At 37.9% G+C, this 18,961-nt stretch overlaps 1 protein-coding gene across 2 annotated transcripts in view; it reads right to left on the reverse strand.

Annotated features, from left to right (window-relative positions):
• The window catches only part of LOC144440080 (putative ATP-dependent RNA helicase ddx6), a 37,061-nt gene that overhangs the window by 3,158 nt on the left and 14,942 nt on the right, over positions 1-18,961 (reverse strand). Inside the window, exons 7-8 of one of the 2 annotated variants that reach the window (XM_078129331.1) lie at positions 12,058-12,180; positions 10,760-10,888 (exon numbers count right to left, since the gene is read on the reverse strand). In XM_078129331.1, coding sequence (XP_077985457.1) covers positions 10,760-10,888; positions 12,058-12,180 — 252 coding nt within the window. Of the gene's footprint in view, positions 1-10,759; positions 10,892-12,057; positions 12,181-18,961 lie in introns of both variants that reach the window. The other variant, XM_078129330.1, reaches the window with a different exon arrangement.

An 18,961-nucleotide genomic window follows, 5' to 3' on the forward strand; every position in this document is an offset into this window, starting at 1 on the left:
CCACACATGCGCATTAGCCTTGTTTATATAGTCTGCCATTTTGAACATATGTTAGTGGATGGTTTTCTAGCACGATTGGAAAGACGAGCGATCGTAATTTTTGTGTGCGTTTTTCGCCAGAAAGATCGAATTTCAACAACGCGGAAGTAATTAACGGCTCACGTAGCATCTCCTACGATGTCATTTTGACAACTGTCCTGAGAAATTTCCACTGAATTTTTACTCAAAAACATTGTTGAATACATCAGGTCAGTTGTAGGAATGGTGTAGGCTTCAGAACTACCACGAGGGCCGAGTGATCTACCGGCGGGGAATTCACCATTGCCGTAGTGAATGTTGGCAAATTGCGTAACTTGTTGACCCGTAGCATTTGCCCATACTATTGCCTTGGGCCAGAATTTAGCTCCAAAAGTAATTATTTTGGTCATATTTCTTTGTGGTAATGTTCAATAATGAATAATACTCATACAAGTTCAATTTATACTGGTCAGTGGTACAATGTGGGCGGTAGATTACACACAATCTGAAGATTTTCCGATCACATTTTTGAATGCGTTTTTTAACGGTAAAATTCAAATTTCAACATGGCCACATCCAAAATTGTCTCCCCTAACATCGTTTCCGATGTAAATAACGGCTCTGTTCATGAAAAATTCTGTTTAATTTTGACTTTGATGGCATTTATGAATGAAAGGAGATGGCTGTGTGAACTCAATGTACTCAATGTGACGAAAACATTACCGCGGCGTGGGTTCAAATTACAGGCTGCATATTTCCGTTGGTCGGTATGTGCGTCGGCAAATAAAGCCATTTTGCCCATCCGATTTTGGCGCCGATGCTACTGACTTACGGTAATTTTTTGCCGATTTCTGGCATAAATTGGGTAATAATTTTTTGTTCTTCTGCTCAATAATGAATTATATTTACGAAAACCAACTTTTCAAAAGGTATCAAGGTGACAACTTTAGATATTTTAAGACACTTTCATTGCCGGTGCGGCACCGTCTGTTGCGTCATAATCGTATTTGTGAGCCGTTCATTAATTTCGTTCAAATTTTTACGACTCAAAATGTCATTTTCTGCCAAATTTTCGCCAATTTTGACAATTTAACAAGTCAAGAGACGTTTTGTAAGAACATAAATGTTGGTATTTTGAATTTTATTTGTAATATAAATATTTTGTTTATTTGTGATATGTCAATGAATAAACGACTCGTGTTTGTTTTATTCCTATTTTATTACTTTAATTCATATTTCGGTTGTGTTTGTGGAATTTGAATGCATGTATTTGCATGTGTGATGTAGAGAATTTATTTTCGAATGAAGTGATACCTCATTTTTTAAAAATGAGCAACTCTAAGTATTTTTATATCAATTTGATTACATAACACTCACTCTCACCTGGTGGTCAGTGAGGGGGGTGGTGGAGAACAAACATTCCCAGGGGGCAATTGGTGGTGAAAAGGTTAATTCCTGTTATCTTTGCAATATACATGATCATTAGCATGTTGCTATGGGCGTGGTCTTGTTGCTAGGCAAATTTACATACATTTTTTGAATGTCTATTTACTTGTCTATTCCGTTATCTTTCATTGTTGCTATGGGTGTGGTCTTGTTGCTAGGGAAATTTACATACATTTTTTGAATGTCTATTTACTTGTCTATTAATCCCTGTTATCTTTCATGGTTGCTAGGGCCAAATGTGTCAAATATTTTGAAGAAAATCTGCAGAATAACACTTCCAGAAACATCTCAAGTTTCAGTCTCACTGACCAAGTACTTTTGGAGATATAAATTTTTGACCAAAATATACATTTTTCCACTTAATTTACATATTACTGACGAGATCCTTATTTGCTTAATACATCTTCATCCACACACCCTCAGATACATCCCAATTAAATTTCAGCCGAATCTGCTCATTAGTCTTGGAATTAAAGATTTTTGACCAAAAAGACACATTTTAAGCCCTAATTTGCATATTACTGATGGAATCATCATGTCATGAACAAATCTATACTTAGTCACCTCTAAGAATGTTCCCACCAAATTTCAGGCCAATCTGCCAAGTAGTGTTGGAGTTCAAGTTTTTTTAATACCAAAAATCACATTTTTTGACCCAAAACGCACACCTCTCATGTGAGCACTGTCCCAACTAGACACACCAGGGTTCGTACACTTAAAGCAAAACAAAATTCCAGGACTTTCCAGGGTTTTTTTGCCAGTTTTCCAGGGGTATTCATATTGATTTTGGCCATTGACACTAAAGTATATTTTTTGAATGACATCTAATTGTCTGATGTGGATGAGAAAAAATTAACAACAGTTTCCATAATATGTCACAAAACATTTTAAAGACAATCAACACTATGCAAGATGTTGGTTTCAAAACAACATTTGCACGCTAAGATTAACAGAGAAACCTCTGTCCTACCCCCTAAGTAGTCGTTTCGTCAAGCTGGTGCATTGATCGTGTATGATTGAGTCGCAGCATTCGTCAGTCTAATTCAGACATATACAGAAAAATATATTAAAAATACCGCCAATGGCGTTGTAGCACAACTGTACAGTTTTTAAAAATGTTTATCCATATGGTAGTCCATGCTAACAGTAAGTGTTCATTTGCTGAATAACTATCCAGTTGCCTATCCAACAATGTTGCTATCTTTACGATATATGCTATCATTTGGCTGTTGCTATGGGCGTGGTCATGTTGTTAGATATATTTGCATACTTTTGTATATGTTTTTGTTCACTTGTGAATGAATTCCTGATATTATCTTTGCAATATACGTGATCATTTGGCTGTTGCTATGGGCGTGGTCTTGTTGCTAGGCATATTTACACACATTTTTTGAATGTTTATTCATTTGTCTTTCTATACCTGTTGTCTTCTTTTATTTGCAATATACATGATTATTTGGCTGTTGATATGGGCGTGGTCTTGTTGCTAGGCAAATTTACATACATTTTTGAATGTTTATTCATTTGTCTTTCTATACCTGGTGTCTTTTATTTGCAATATACATGATTATTTGGCTGTTGATATGGGCGTGGTCTTGTTGCTAGGCAAATTTACGTACATTTTATGAATGTATATTCAGTTGTCTATCAATCCCTGTTGTTATCTTTGTAAAATACACGACCATTTGGCTGTTGCTAAGGGCGTGGTCATGGTCGCTAGGGCCAATTTTGTCAAAGTTTCAGACTTGGTGACCCAGTACTTTTTGAGATATAAGTTTTTGACCAAAAATGAACATTTTTACACCTAATTCGCATATCACTCATGGAATCATTGTATGCTTAATATTTCTTCGTCCATACATCCCTAAATGCATTCCCATTAAATTTCAGCCCAATCTGCTCAGTAGTTTTCAAATTATAGATTTTTCACCAAAAAGACACATTTTTAGCCCTAATTTGCATATCACTGATGGAATCATCACGTCATGAACAAATCTTACTTTAAACCCCCTTAACCCTTTCACCACCAGTACCCGGTATACCGAGACGCGCTAGGGCGCCCACCAGTACCTGGTATACCGGGACGCCAAAGTTCATTCACCTATCTTGCCGTAAAACTGTTCAAAGGCAGCAATTGCTGCAAAATTTGCTGCCATAACTAGTTCCACACATGCGTATTAGCCTTGTTTATATTGCCTGCCATTTTGAATGTATGATAGTGAACGGTATCGAGAGCTACGATCCAAATGACGAGCGATCGTAAGATTGAATTTAAACATGGGGGATATAATTAACGGCTCTCATAACATGGTCTACGATATAAATTATGTCACTGTCTTTGGATATTTCGACAGAATTTGACTCGAAATACATCGTTGAATACAAGTATATAGGTATGGGAACACGTTGTACTTGTGTGTAAGCATCAAATTCCCGCTAAGGCTGTGTGAACTGCCGGAGGCAGTTTACGGTTGAATTTTTAAATGTCGGCAAATTTACGCAATCTTGTGACAGGTACCGACTCCCATACTAACGTCTTGGTTGTAATTTTTGGCTATAAAATGGATTATTTTGGTTTTATTTCTTTTGTTACGTCTCAGTAATGACTTGTATTTGTACTAGCTCAGCGTGTGAAGGTCAGTGGAGGGAAATTTATGCACGATACGGGCGATTTTACGAATCGGATTTTTTATGTGCGTTTTTCAACGTAAAATTCAAATTTCAACATCGCCGAAGCAAAATCTGTCTCCCCTAACGTAACTTACAATGTAAATAACAGTGCTGTTCGTAGAAATTTCCCCTCAATTTTGACTATGAATACGATGTTTTATACAAGGAGATGACTGAGTGAACTCAATGCAGGAAATGTAAGGATCAGATTATGGCAACGTAACTTCAAAGTCCCGACTGCATATTTGGTTTTGTGGGTACAGCATGTTGGCAAAAAGCGCCACTTTGGCGTCCCGATTCGGACTCGTATACTACCAACTTGTGGGCATTTTTACTGATTTTGAGGATAGATTTGGTGATAATTTTTTGTTGTTCTGTCAAATAATGATGTATAATTACACAAACTAATTTTTCTGAAGGTATTGGTGCAACGACTTCAGGTATTTTTGTCCCTTTCATTGTCGGTGCGGGACCGACTAATTGCGTCATAATCAGATTAGAGAGCCGTTATTTTTTCTATTCAAATTTAATACGACTGAAAATAACATTTTCTGCCAAATTTTCGCCGATTTTGACCATTTAACCAGTATACAGAATTTTGTAGAAACATAAATGTTGGTATTTTGAATTTTGTTTGTAATATAAATGTTTTGTTTATTTGTGATATGTCAATAAATAAACAACACAGGTTTTTTTTACCAATATTTCTTATTTTAACCCAAATTTCAGTTGTGAATGTGATATTTGAATGTGTTTATTTGTAAGTATGATATAGACAATTTATTTTCCAGTAAAATGATACCTAATTTTCAAAGATTGGGCAATTCTAAGTATTTTTATATCAATTTGATTGCATACCACTCACTCTCACTTTATGTTAGTGAGGGGGCTGGTGGAGCACAAACAGTCCCATGAGGCCAATGGTGGTGAAAGAGTTAAGAATGTTACCACCAAATTTCACATCAATCTTCCCAGCAGTTTCTGAGTTTAAGTTTTTTGACCAAAAATCACATTTTTTGACCCAAATCACACACCTGTGATGCGATCATTTTGATTTGAACAATTTCCCAACTAGACACCCAAGGTAATGGACCCACCAAATATCATGGCAATCGGTTCAGCAGTTTTTGACTTTAAGTTGTTTACACACACACACACACACACACACACACACACACACACACACACACACACACACACACACACACACACACACACACACACACACACACACACACACACACACACACACACACACACACACACACACACACACACACACACACACACACACACACACACAGGGCTCGAAATTCGTTTTTTTTCTTGGTAGCCCAGGTGGGCTACCATCTTTAAAATTTGGTAGCCCGAGAGCAATGACTGGTAGCCCATATGCATGCATTCCTAAATTAATGGTGTCTGTGTATATATGTAACTATATGACGTATTGAATTCGATGATTGATTGAATAACTTAAGAGTCACGTTAACACGTTATTTGTGTGTATTTTATGCCATATTTGACATTGGGGACGCAATTTTTGCATGTATGTGTCTCTGGGGACGTGTCATAAAGAGGGACCGTATGAGGCTTACTGTTACAACGTACGGTTATCATTGCAATGAAGAAAAAACATGTAGTCGCAGTTCGTACTTGTAACTATTATCTAAATCTCTTGGTGCAGTGAGACCTGTAAAATTTGAATATGATTCAACGTATGGAAAACGTATAAACAGTTTCATAAGCCCCATGGCCATTTCCTGATGTGGAGACTACGTCTTGGGTAGTTTAGAAACTATGTGCTGTTATCATTATCTATCCATGTGATTGGTTACTTATTAACAGACGGGTTAGACAGGATTTGTATCAATACATGACGGCCATTACGGCAAAGCCCCTTCCATTCATGGGCGAAGGGATAATCAAACAGAGTCTAAGACCACATCAGCAGACAGTCCATGCTGAAAACTTCACTCATATAAATTCAAATCATCATGTCACCATTTCATTCTCACTAAAACTTCAACTTTCTTTTGAGCTTTGCTACTACTACTAGATCGAATGCATTACGTGAATTTACCATTCACCACTGCATGCTCTCAGGGGTTGCGTGAGCGTGGTTTACACACGGAATGTTTTAGGCATCGTTCAAGAATAAACAAATCTGTAGGTGTATACCAAGTTAACAGTTCTCATTAGCATGGAATTTTATCAAACACCATAACAACTGTGTCTCTGTCAAGTTGAAAGCTGTCATTCATGATATGGAATTTAGTTACTGCTGTACCGAGAGTGTACTGTACTCCGACTCCAAGAAGAACCGGAAGGGCCCGGGCCGGAGAGCAGATTTCCAGAGAGTGATTACCATGGGAAATTGAAAGTACAGAATGATAACATTAAATCGCTATACAGAATATTGTTGCATATAAATGTTTTGTTGTGACAATTTGGAAGTACAAGCTGTGTATACGATGAACGGAAGAATGATGTGTACAGTGTACATGTATTTCGTGTACATTTGATATACATGTAGTGTGGATGCAAATTTGGAAAAGACGCACAGATTTTGACGCTAATTTTGGCGAGAACACGTCCCACAGGACTGCGACCTCGGAGGCCCCCGACCCGGGAAGGTGTCGGAGTCAGGGTGTCACAGTTTCATTCAAAACTTAGTAGCCCAATTGGGCTACCACTCACATAATTTGGTAGCCCAGAGACAAACATTGGTAGTCTGTGGACGAATTTCGAGCCTTGCACACACACACACACACGCACGCACGCACGCCCTATAGCCCTACTGAACCTCAGTTCAGTTGTGCTAAAAACTAAAGTTTGTCCTCGTTATTGTATGGTTTGATGTTACTAGATTTATAAGTCACCTAAAATAATTTTTTTCTTCAAAATTTTAAATAAAAACGTCATTCACGTAACAAAATTTCGAGCTATGAATAACTGAATCCATTCATCGCTTGAGTCTCGATGTTTATGTACGGATGCCACGAGTTGAGGAACATCGTGATTTCTCAACTCAACTTGACCATTGACGAATGTTACTGTACCAACTACATAAAACAGTAGTTTATTCTTTTAGAACATGTAACACAAATACCCATTCATCGACGACATAAAAGTCACAACCGTACTTTCACAACCCGGAAATTCAACTGCACTTCCCTAGGCCCTAGCCCTAGTATTGCCATGTCTGAGCTTGTAGTATGTCGACTCGTGCGCCAAACTTGTAACAATTTCTAATCGTGGTTGATGATGATTTGATACTCGCTACAATGTTACGATAATCTTGTTAACCCTTTACTTCCTGTATAGGTGGCCCTATACAGGACCCCCTAGGGCCTGAATAAATTTTAGAGACTTACTTGTCAAGACATTATAACTTTCATATGCTTAGGACTTTGTTTCTATGACAACTGACCAAACTTAAATGTGGTTTATGTAAAGTTAACATGTTACAGTGTATCAAAGTGTATTGTTATGCAAATTAGCATATTGTTATGCAAATGATACTATTGATTATTCTTCTTACTCACTGCTTTTTTAAAATAAAATCCATCCAAAACTATGAATAAAGTTTATTTTACTCACCCCTACTCTGTTTTTTCCCTGCAATTACCCTAATCTACAGTTTCCTCCTTTTCCTAGCTAAATCTCTACCTGCACACTCCGGATCATTATACTGGTAATCAGTCATATAATGATATCGTTGGGCACATTCTAACTTTACATGATCCACAAATGTACTTAGTATCTTTCCTATTGGGTTTGTTCTTTATATACTGTTTAATTCCTAACCTTCCTTTAAACTTGATCATGGTCTCATCTAAAGCTAGTTGTCTCTCGGGAGTATACACTTCTCTAAACTTTCTGACAACGACATCAATTACAGGTTTATTTTCTGAAGTTTGTCAAAGTTAGGGTCATTTCGATCAGTGGGTAGGGCTTCATTGTCAACAAAATGTAGATATCTTAAGATTTGACAGTACATGTCACGAGGCATATGTTTTCCAAAAGCAGGGGTCTGCGTTAGCCAATATTCAGACCAATACTCCTTGAACGACCCCTTCTTGTCAACTAATCCCATCGCTAAAGTTAGACCTAAAAACACTTCAAGATGATCGACGGATATACCTTCCCACGCAGACTTCCGGTTGTTTGGATCACGATGACATTGATCAGTGTAGCGGTTAGTTTCAGTTACTATTTTGGTCAGAAGTTCCGGAGTGAAAAAACAATCAAAAACATCTTTCGCTGATTTATCATTGAAATCAAAATTTATTCCTGAATTTTCGTTAAATTCAAAGTCATCAACATCAGTTATGTCGCGCGACCACTCGATCGAGTCGTCGTCACTACGTACTATCACTACTACTGGAGTCGCTGTCATCGGGTGACATATCTAATTCTGCCTCGTCATCTGAGTAACGTCGAACTAACCTGGCTAATGGTACGTCGTCCTCTATGTCAGACGGTGTAAATCCCTCAAATTCTGAGTCAGAATCAGATGAAGAATCAAAAATATCAGCGATCATGTCACCCACTGACAGTTCGTTGTTTACTTCGGTCGCCATATTTAGATTTTCATTGATAAATTTTCCGTGAACTACGAATTTTGACCGTTGACCTCTTCGTCGTGTTATGGTAAACAGCAATATACATATCAATGGACTTTTGGCGGCAATTTCTAGGCAATTGAATTACTAATACCCCCCTATAACGAACAATGACATCATACGTTCGAGTCAAAGGTTGCATTGCATACATACGCCTTTAGGCGCCTGTCGGCTGCAACGGAGTCTAGGGTGAAGTACGCCCTCAGGCGCCTGCCGGCCGCAAAGGGTTAACAGACCTACTGTTACCCCCGCCTGGGACTGCTACAATATCATGTCCCTGAAATGACGACTGGGAGATGGAGTAGCAATATACGCAAGATCAAAACAAACACTGTGGCTCCCTTTCAACTACGCATCGGCATGGTCTGTGGGCAAAGTGTCCCGTGGAACGATTGTTTGACTGTCTGGGTTTAATCGGCATGAATTTTGATTCACCACCGGCTCATATCTTGCCTTCATGACATAGGAATTAGATGAGCGGCACTAGAATGGTTTCAATCATATCTGAGCGGTCGTACACAATCAGTAGTTATTGATGATGTCCTTTCTGATGCTGTTTCTCTTAACACAGGTGTCCCACAAGGCTCAGTGTTAGGACCGATACTTTTTCTCATATACATCTTGCCGCTTGCTGATATTATCAATAAACACAACATTTTTCGGCATGGTTATGCTGACGACACACAATTGTACACCAGATTCTCACTCAAAGATGAACATGGACTGCAGCATGCTACAACCAGAGTTGAACATTGTATATCAGATGTGAGAAATTGGCTAAACAAAAATGAACTGAAGATAAACGACGGCAAGACAGAATTCCGTGTGCCAAAATCCTCCATGCTCTAGTCACATCGCGTTTAGATTTTAACAACGGTTTATTACTCAGGTTGCCAGATAAAACTCTCTCACGTATACAGGTTGCACAGAACAGCGCTGCCAGACTGCTCACTAACACTAAGAAACGAGAACATATCACCCCTTGTCTATACAATCTTCACTGGCTCCCAGTGCAGCAGAGAATAAAATTTAAAATTCTCTGTCTAATTCATAAGGCAGTATTCTCAAATGATTCACCAGCCTATTTGAAGTCTCTAGTCACCATCAATATTCCTTCTAGAAATCTACGATCAGCTAGTGATACTACCAGACTGTCTGTTGACAGAGTTAGAAATTCCTATGGATATATACTCCTTTCAACCACTGGTGCCACTTTGTGGAATAATCTGCCCTTGACCATGAAAAACCATAGTCATGGTAGATTTAAAAAAGACCTAAAAACAATACTGTTCAATGAATATTACAATTACTTTTTACGCATGTTGATTTGTGATCAGATTTTGTCTCCATAGAGTCTTTATTTTATTTTAAAGAACACCAGTAAGTCTTTTATTTTAATATACAATGTACATTGTCAGTTTTTAGAATCCTTTTATTACCATTTTTTTTCAATTGTTGAAAGGTGCATAGAAACGTATCGTGAATTTGCGCGGATAAATGAATAAATTATTATTATTATTATTTTATGTTTTCCATGCGTTGTGTCATATTCAAATTTTACAAGTCAGAACTGTCACTGAATATTGTGTTCCACAACTTCAAAGCAATAACCAAACATTTGCTAACAGTAAGCCCATGCCAATCTTGTTTCTATTCACATAACAAATGTAGACTGTGTGGCTAAAAAAAAATGTGTATTTTTCGCCACAAAGATTGTGGCTATTAGTTTAAAAATCCTAGCGCTAACTCTGAAATCAACACAGATAGTTTTATTTAGTTTACTTTGTACCACCAATGGAGTAAATCAACACAGATAAAGTATATGGAGTGGTTTACTTTGTACCACCAATGGAGTAAATCAACACAGATAAAGTATATGGAGTGGTTTACTTTGTACCACCAATGGAGTAAATCAACACAGATAAAGTATATGGAGTGGTTTACTTTGCAACATGTGTAATCTCCTGTGTAAAGTATGAGAAATGACAATTCTTACTCACCTTAGAAAATAATGTGTTCAGACAATGTACTTTTTGCTTCTCCTGTACAAAGGCATAATATTGTGTGATTCCCTTCAAAGTCAGTTCATCCATCAAATTTATTTCATAGGGTTTTGTTAGATGTCTGTTCTGCTATAAAAGACCAAGAACATACGCTGTAAGTGTCAAAGTTTACAACTACCAATTCAAGTGTTATAAAAAAAATATGTGCTAAATTTTACAACTACTAGTACCAATTCAACTGTTGTAAGTGCTAAATTTTACAACTACCAATTCAAGTGTTATAAAAAAAAATATAAGTGCTAAAGTTTACAACTACCAATTCAGGTGTTGCGAGTGTCAAATTTTGAAAAATAGTGCCAATGGTGGTGTAACACAAATGTACAGGGTTTTTTTTTTTTTTACATCTTTATCCACATGCTGATCCATGCTAGGTATAGGTTGCCTATCCACCCCTGTTGTTATCTTTGCAATATACACAATCATTTGGCTGTTGCTATGGGTGTGGCCTTGTTGCTAGACATAGTTGCATACATTTTTTGAATATTCACTTCTGTTCTCTTTGTGATAAGACACCATCATTTGGCTGTTACTAAGGCTGTGATCTTTTTACTCTAGGGATATTTGCATACATTTGGCTGTTACTATGGCTGTGGTCATTTTACTAGGGATATTTGCATACATTTGGCTGTTACTAAGGCTGTGGTCTTTTTACTCTAGGGATATTTGCATACATTTGGCTGTTACTAAGGCTGTGATCTTTTTACTCTAGGAATATTTGCATACATTTTTTGAAAGTTTACTCATTTGCCTACCATATGGTGTTTTTTTAGCAAAATATACTGGCATTTGGTCATTACTAAGGGCATGATCATGGTTGGCCAATTGTGTCAAGAAAAATTAAACATACAGAAACAACTCCTGTACTGTCAAAGTCTAGTCAACTCCTGTACTGTGATGGGTTTCAAAATCTAGTCAACTCCTGTACTGTGATGGGTTTTCAAAGTCTAGTCAACTCCTGTACTGTGATGGGTTTTCAAAGTCTAGTCAACTCCTGTACTGTGATGGGTTTTCAAAGTCTAGTCAACTCCTGTACTGTGATGGGTTTCAAAGTCTAGTCAACTCCTGTATTGTCAGAGTGACATTTACTGTATTCTTACAAGTTGCAGTCATGGACATTACCAGTTTCATTTACTACATTGTATGTCTTACACCAGTTACTGAGTTTCATTATAGGTTATCAAGGTTCTCTTGTAAAATAAAATTATAGTTTGTAAGTAAAGACTAATTGCGCTCACCATAAATTCTTGTACTGTTAGTGGGAAAGTAGCTGAGAACAGCATAATCTGTCTGTCATTTGGTAGGAAATTGATGACTTTGTCCAGCATGTTCTTGAAATCCTGTGACAATAACTTATCAGCCTGCAAACACAAATAGAGAAAACAAGACAATCTGTTACATCTGTGGTCCCATCATAAGCCAATAACCTTATCATATGCTAATGAGGAATTTAGAATCTGTGGTCCCACCATAAGCCAATAACCTTATCATATGCTAATGAGGAATTTAGAATCTGTGGTCCCACCATAAGCCAATAACCTTATCATATGCTAATGAGGAATTTAGAATCTGTGGTCCCACCATAAGCCAATAACCTTATCAAATGCTAATGAGGAATTTAGAATCTGTGGTCCCACCATAAGCCAATAACCTTATCATATGCTAATGAGGAATTTAGAAGTTGTGGTCCCACCATAAGCCAATAACCTTATCAAATGCTAATGAGGAATTTAGAATCTGTGCTCCCACCATAAGCCAACAAGCCATTGAGAATGACATAGTCCCCGCTATGATTGGGTTTTAAGGAATTAGCACTACTCTGATCACGCAACAACACTTGTGAACCTAAATCAAACAGACTTAGATATGTTGTGTCTGCTTGTCGGACATGGAACATGCCTACAACAAGAAAGGATTGTTCGGGTATGGGGGATCATATCAATATGAAAATGGATATGCAAATGTATGTCATAGAACACTGTCCTAATACCAACTCTGAATGAGATCTGTTCAAGCATGTCTGAGTTATGGCTTTGGACATGGAAAATTCACAAACAAAATGGCTGCCAGGCAGCCATATTGGATCGTATCATGACGAAAATGGATATGCACATGTATGTCATAGAACACTGTCCTAATACCAACTTCGAATGAGATCTGTTCAAGCATGTCTGAGTTATGGCTTTGGACATGGAAAATTTGCAAACAAAATGGCTGCCAGGCAGCCATATTGGATCGTATCACAATGAAAATGGATATGCACATGTATGTCATAGAACACTGTCCTAATACCAACTTTGAATGAGATCTGTTCAAGCATGTCTGAGTTATGGCTTTGGACATGGAAAATTTGCAAACAAAATGGCTGCCAGGCAGCCATATTGGATCGTATCACAATGAAAATGGATATGCACATGTATGTCATAGAACACTGTCCTAATACCAACTTTAAATGAGATCTGTTAAAGCATGTCGAAGTTATGGCTTTGGACATGAAAATTCACAAACAAAATGGCTGCCAGGCGGCCATATTGGATCGTATCATGACAACAATGAATATGCACATATATGCCATAGAACACTGTCCTAATACCAACTCTGAATGAGATCTGTGTGAGCATGTCTGAGTTATGGCTTTAGACAGGGAAAATTCGCAAACAAAATGGCTGCTAGGCGGCCATATTGGATCGTATCATAAAACAAATTGACGTGCATATGTATGCCATAGCATGTTGCCCCTGTACCAAGTTTGAAAAAAATCGGTACAGGCATCTCCAAGAAATGGCTGCGGACGGACGGACGGACGGACGGACGGACGGACGGACGGAACCCAATCCATAAGTCCCCGTTCCGGACTTCGTCCGCGGGGACTAATAACCTTATCAAATGCTAATGAGGAATTTAGAATCTGTGGTCCCACCATAAGCCAATAACCTTATCATATGCTAATGAGGAATTTAGAAGTTGTGGTCCCACCATAAGCCAATAACCTCATCATATGCTAATGAGGAATTTAGAAGTTGTGGTCCCACCATAAGCCAATAACCTCATCATATGCTAATGAGGAATTTAGAAGTTGTGGTCCCACCATAAGCCAATAACCTTATCATATGCTAATGAGGAATTTAGAATCTGTGGTCCCACCATAAGCCAATAACCTTATCATATGCTAATGAGGAATTTAGAATCTGTGGTCCCACCATAAGCCAATAACCTTATCAAATGCTAATGAGGAATTTAGAAGTTGTGGTCCCACCATAAGCCAATAACCTTATCATATGCTAATGAGGAATTTAGAAGTTGTGGTCCCACCATAAGCCAATAACCTTATCATATGCTAATGAGGAATTTAGAAGTTGTGGTCCCACCATAAGCCAATAACCTTATCATATGCTAATGAGGAATTTAGAATCTGTGGTCCCACCATAAGCCAATAACCTTATCATATGCTAATGAGGAATTTAGAAGTTGTGGTCCCACCATAAGCCAATAACCTTATCAAATGCTAATGAGGAATTTAGAAGTTGTGGTCCCACCATAAGCCAATAACCTTATCAAATGCTAATGAGGAATTTAGAATCTGTGCTCCCACCATAAGCCAACAAGCCATTGAGAATGACATAGTCCCCGCTATGATTGGGTTTTAAGGAATTAGCACTACTCTGATCACGCAACAACACTTGTGAACCTAAATCAAACAGACTTAGATATGTTGTGTCTGCTTGTCGGACATGGAACATGCCTACAACAAGAAAGGATTGTTCGGGTATGGGGGATCATATCAATATGAAAATGGATATGCAAATGTATGTCATAGAACACTGTCCTAATACCAACTCTGAATGAGATCTGTTCAAGCATGTCTGAGTTATGGCTTTGGACATGGAAAATTCACAAACAAAATGGCTGCCAGGCAGCCATATTGGATCGTATCATGACGAAAATGGATATGCACATGTATGTCATAGAACACTGTCCTAATACCAACTTCGAATGAGATCTGTTCAAGCATGTCTGAGTTATGGCTTTGGACATGGAAAATTTGCAAACAAAATGGCTGCCAGGCAGCCATATTGGATCGTATCACAATGAAAATGGATATGCACATGTATGTCATAGAACACTGTCCTAATACCAACTTTGAATGAGATCTGTTCAAGCATGTCTGAGTTATGGCTTTGGACATGGAAAATTTGCAAACAAAATGGCTGCCAGGCAGCCATATTGGATTGTATCACAATGAAAATGGATATGCACATGTATGTCATAGAACACTGTCCTAATACCAACTTTAAATGAGATCTGTTAAAGCATGTCTAAGTTATGGCTTTGGACATGAAAATTCACAAACAAAATGGCTGCCAGGTGGCCATATTGGATCGTATCATGACAACAATGAATATGCACATATATGCCATAGAACACTGTCCTAATACCAACTCTGAATGAGATCTGTGTGAGCATGTCTGAGTTATGGCTTTAGACAGGGAAAATTCGCAAACAAAATGGCTGCTAGGCGGCCATATTGGATCGTATCATAAAACAAATTGACGTGCATATGTATGCCATAGCATGTTGCCCCTGTACCAAGTTTGAAAAAAATCGGTACAGGCATCTCCAAGAAACGGCTGCGGACGGACGGACGGATGGATGGACGGTCGGACGGACGGACGCACGGACGGAACCCAATCCATAAGTCCCCGTTCCGGACTTCGTCCGCGGGGACTAATAACCTTATCAAATGCTAATGAGGAATTTAGAATCTGTGGTCCCACCATAAGCCAATAACCTTATCATATGCTAATGAGGAATTTAGAAGTTGTGGTCCCACCATAAGCCAATAACCTTATCAAATGCTAATGAGGAATTTAGAAGTTGTGGTCCCACCATAAGCCAAAAACCTCATCATATGCTAATGAGGAATTTAGAATCTGTGGTCCCACCATAAGCCAATAACCTCATCATATGCTAATGAGGAATTTAGAAGTTGTGGTCCCACCATAAGCCAATAACCTCATCATATGCTAATGAGGAATTTAGAAGTTGTGGTCCCACCATAAGCCAATAACCTTATCATATGCTAATGAGGAATTTAGAATCTGTGGTCCCACCATAAGCCAATAACCTTATCATATGCTAATGAGGAATTTAGAATCTGTGGTCCCACCATAAGCCAATAACCTTATCAAATGCTAATGAGGAATTTAGAAGTTGTGGTCCCACCATAAGCCAATAACCTTATCATATGCTAATGAGGAATTTAGAAGTTGTGGTCCCACCATAAGCCAATAACCTTATCATATGCTAATGAGGAATTTAGAAGTTGTGGTCCCACCATAAGCCAATAACCTTATCATATGCTAATGAGGAATTTAGAATCTGTGGTCCCACCATAAGCCAATAACCTTATCATATGCTAATGAGGAATTTAGAAGTTGTGGTCCCACCATAAGCCAATAACCTTATCAAATGCTAATGAGGAATTTAGAATCTGTGGTCCCACCATAAGCCAATAACCTTATCAAATGCTAATGAGGAATTTAGAATCTGTGGTCCCACCATAAGCCAATAACCTTATCAAATGCTAATGAGGAATTTAGAATCTGTGCTCCCACCATAAGCCAATAACCTTATCAAATGCTAATGAGGAATTTAGAATCTGTGCTCCCACCATAAGCCAATAACCTTATCAAATGCTAATGAGGAATTTAGAATCTGTGGTCCCACCATAAGCCAATAACCTTATCAAATGCTAATGAGGAATTTAGAGCACCCTCATATGGAATTCACAGGACATCAAATCTGGTCAATTATGCACAGTCGCTTGTAAACTATTCTTCCTTTCCTAAATGGTTTTATTCTTGTCTATGACCAGGGCTATGACAGTCCTAATACAGAACAATGACGTTATTATTTTATTCTTGTCTATGACAGTCCTAATACAGAACAATGACGTTATTATTTTATTCTTGTCTATGACAGTCCTAATACAGAACAATGACGTTATTATTTTATTCTTGTCTATGACAGTCCTAATACAGAACAATGACGTTATTATTTTATTCTTGTCTATGACAGTCCTAATACAGAACAATGACGTTATTATTTTATTCTTGTCTATGACAGTCCTAATACAGAACAATGACGTTATTATAGGGATTGGCCATATTCTTATAAATTCGGTAGCGATGTCATACCCACCTACATACATACATACAACACAAGTTAGGAACCAAGCCATTACCAAAACAGTGACATCATTTTTCAACGATCAAAAAGGATTGCCAAAACACCAAATATAACCAGAACATAATCACCCATGCCACGCTTGCGTATCACTGGACCTACCTGATCAATAATTTGCAACATCGATCTAAAATGAGTTTACGATCGCGTTTCCAAAACGATACTCCCATAGTTTGAAAATACCGTGGAATCAGGTCGACTTGCCATATGTTAATGAGGTGGTGCAACGTCACTACGTTAAATTAGCATGATATATTCATTCATTTACATGTTTAAAAATAACGTAGTGACGTTGCATCACCTCATTAACTGTCTGTAATTGACTGGGAAACCACCATCATAGTCATAAGTTGAAGTGTTTCTGATGTAAAAAATGTATCGTTTATGATTATTGTATAAAAGTATTCAATACTACGTTATTACTAAGCATGTGTCGTCATAGCACAATCTTTTACCTTTCAAAATCTTAGTGAGTCGTCGTAGCAAAAGTTTTGTCGGATACCTGTCCCTCTTGAAAACTATGTATTACGATTCGTTTTATTTCATTTTCTTTTGATTGACTTCACTACCACCCATACAGTGACACAAAGCGGTTTCGTCTTCTTTCAAAAAAGACCTGTGCTAACTGAAGGTGCCATGCCGTATTGTCTCAGAGTATTTTTGTTTTTGTAAAAAAACCTGAACATGCTGAAGAGAACTATATCATGGCTAAGCATGTCTTACAGTGCGAGTTTTTTGACGTGGGAGCGTGACGTGTTGAGTGTCCATTTGAACCTGTGCAGCTGTGTTTGGTATGTACTAGTAATTTTCCAGTTAGACACAACAATGGCAACAAAAATTGCAACATTAGTGTTGCATCTTTTTTACACTGATTGTAACAGGGCCAGGGTACAAGTTTGTTAGTGGTCTATAATAATATTATGTATCAAAATAAAAACAATCGACTCTCACTCAGTACGATGCCATATCGTCAGTCGAGGGGACATGGCAAATGTAACAACATTCGTTGCGTATAGGATACGGATCGTTTGATCAAATGTGCATAAAATTAATTTCCATTGCGTATAATACGCATGATTTTGCGTCACTGCGAATACTGGTCCTTCATTCTGAGCAGTTCTCAAATCAGGGAATTAAATGATAAATTTAATGTAAAGTCAACTAGAAAACAGTACATTTAGACTAATTGAATCACTATGGGAATATCAATAGATGGACCAAATCTGACACTTTTGACTTTGAACAAGCAGTCACCAATGGGGAAATTACAAAGACAGGAGAATTCTCCTCTGAGGAGAACAGAAGTGAGACAGGTTACTCAGCTGTTATGCATAAAGGCAAAGTTATCTTCACCCTTATGTGTTGGACTTTTGTTTGTTTTGGTAATGATGCAATGAAGCTTTTGAAAATGGATTTCATTTTGTAGTAAACACTACAACTATCTTGAAACATCTTGAAATTTGCTGCAATTTTTTACAGAAAGTTGATGATTTTGTTTTGTTACACTCTTTCAGCATTTGTGTTGAAAAGAGTTATTTGAGTAACTATTTAGGACAAATTATTAAAAAACTAATTTTTTGACACAGGTAAATTTGGCTTAATTCTGTCACTATTTGAACATTAAGATATCAAAACTCACTTTGACACTGCAGTTGTGTTGAAATTCACATGATTAAAATGGGTTAAAATGGCTAAATAAAGTGCCACCAAAAGCCACAATTTCAAGATGCAAATTTCAAAAGCTCCTAGGCAGGAGGGGGACACCCGCCTCCTGACCACCCCCCAGCGTGCGCTGCTTGCACGCAGTGCTTTGCTCTGCTCAGCAAGAATTCTCCCCTCTTGTGCCAAAATCCTGGGGAGAACACTGCATATGTATGCCATAGTTTGTTGCCCCTG

Source organism: Glandiceps talaboti, chromosome 9 (assembly GCF_964340395.1).
Source record: "Glandiceps talaboti chromosome 9, keGlaTala1.1, whole genome shotgun sequence".
Taxonomy (NCBI): Eukaryota; Metazoa; Hemichordata; class Enteropneusta; family Spengelidae; genus Glandiceps; species Glandiceps talaboti.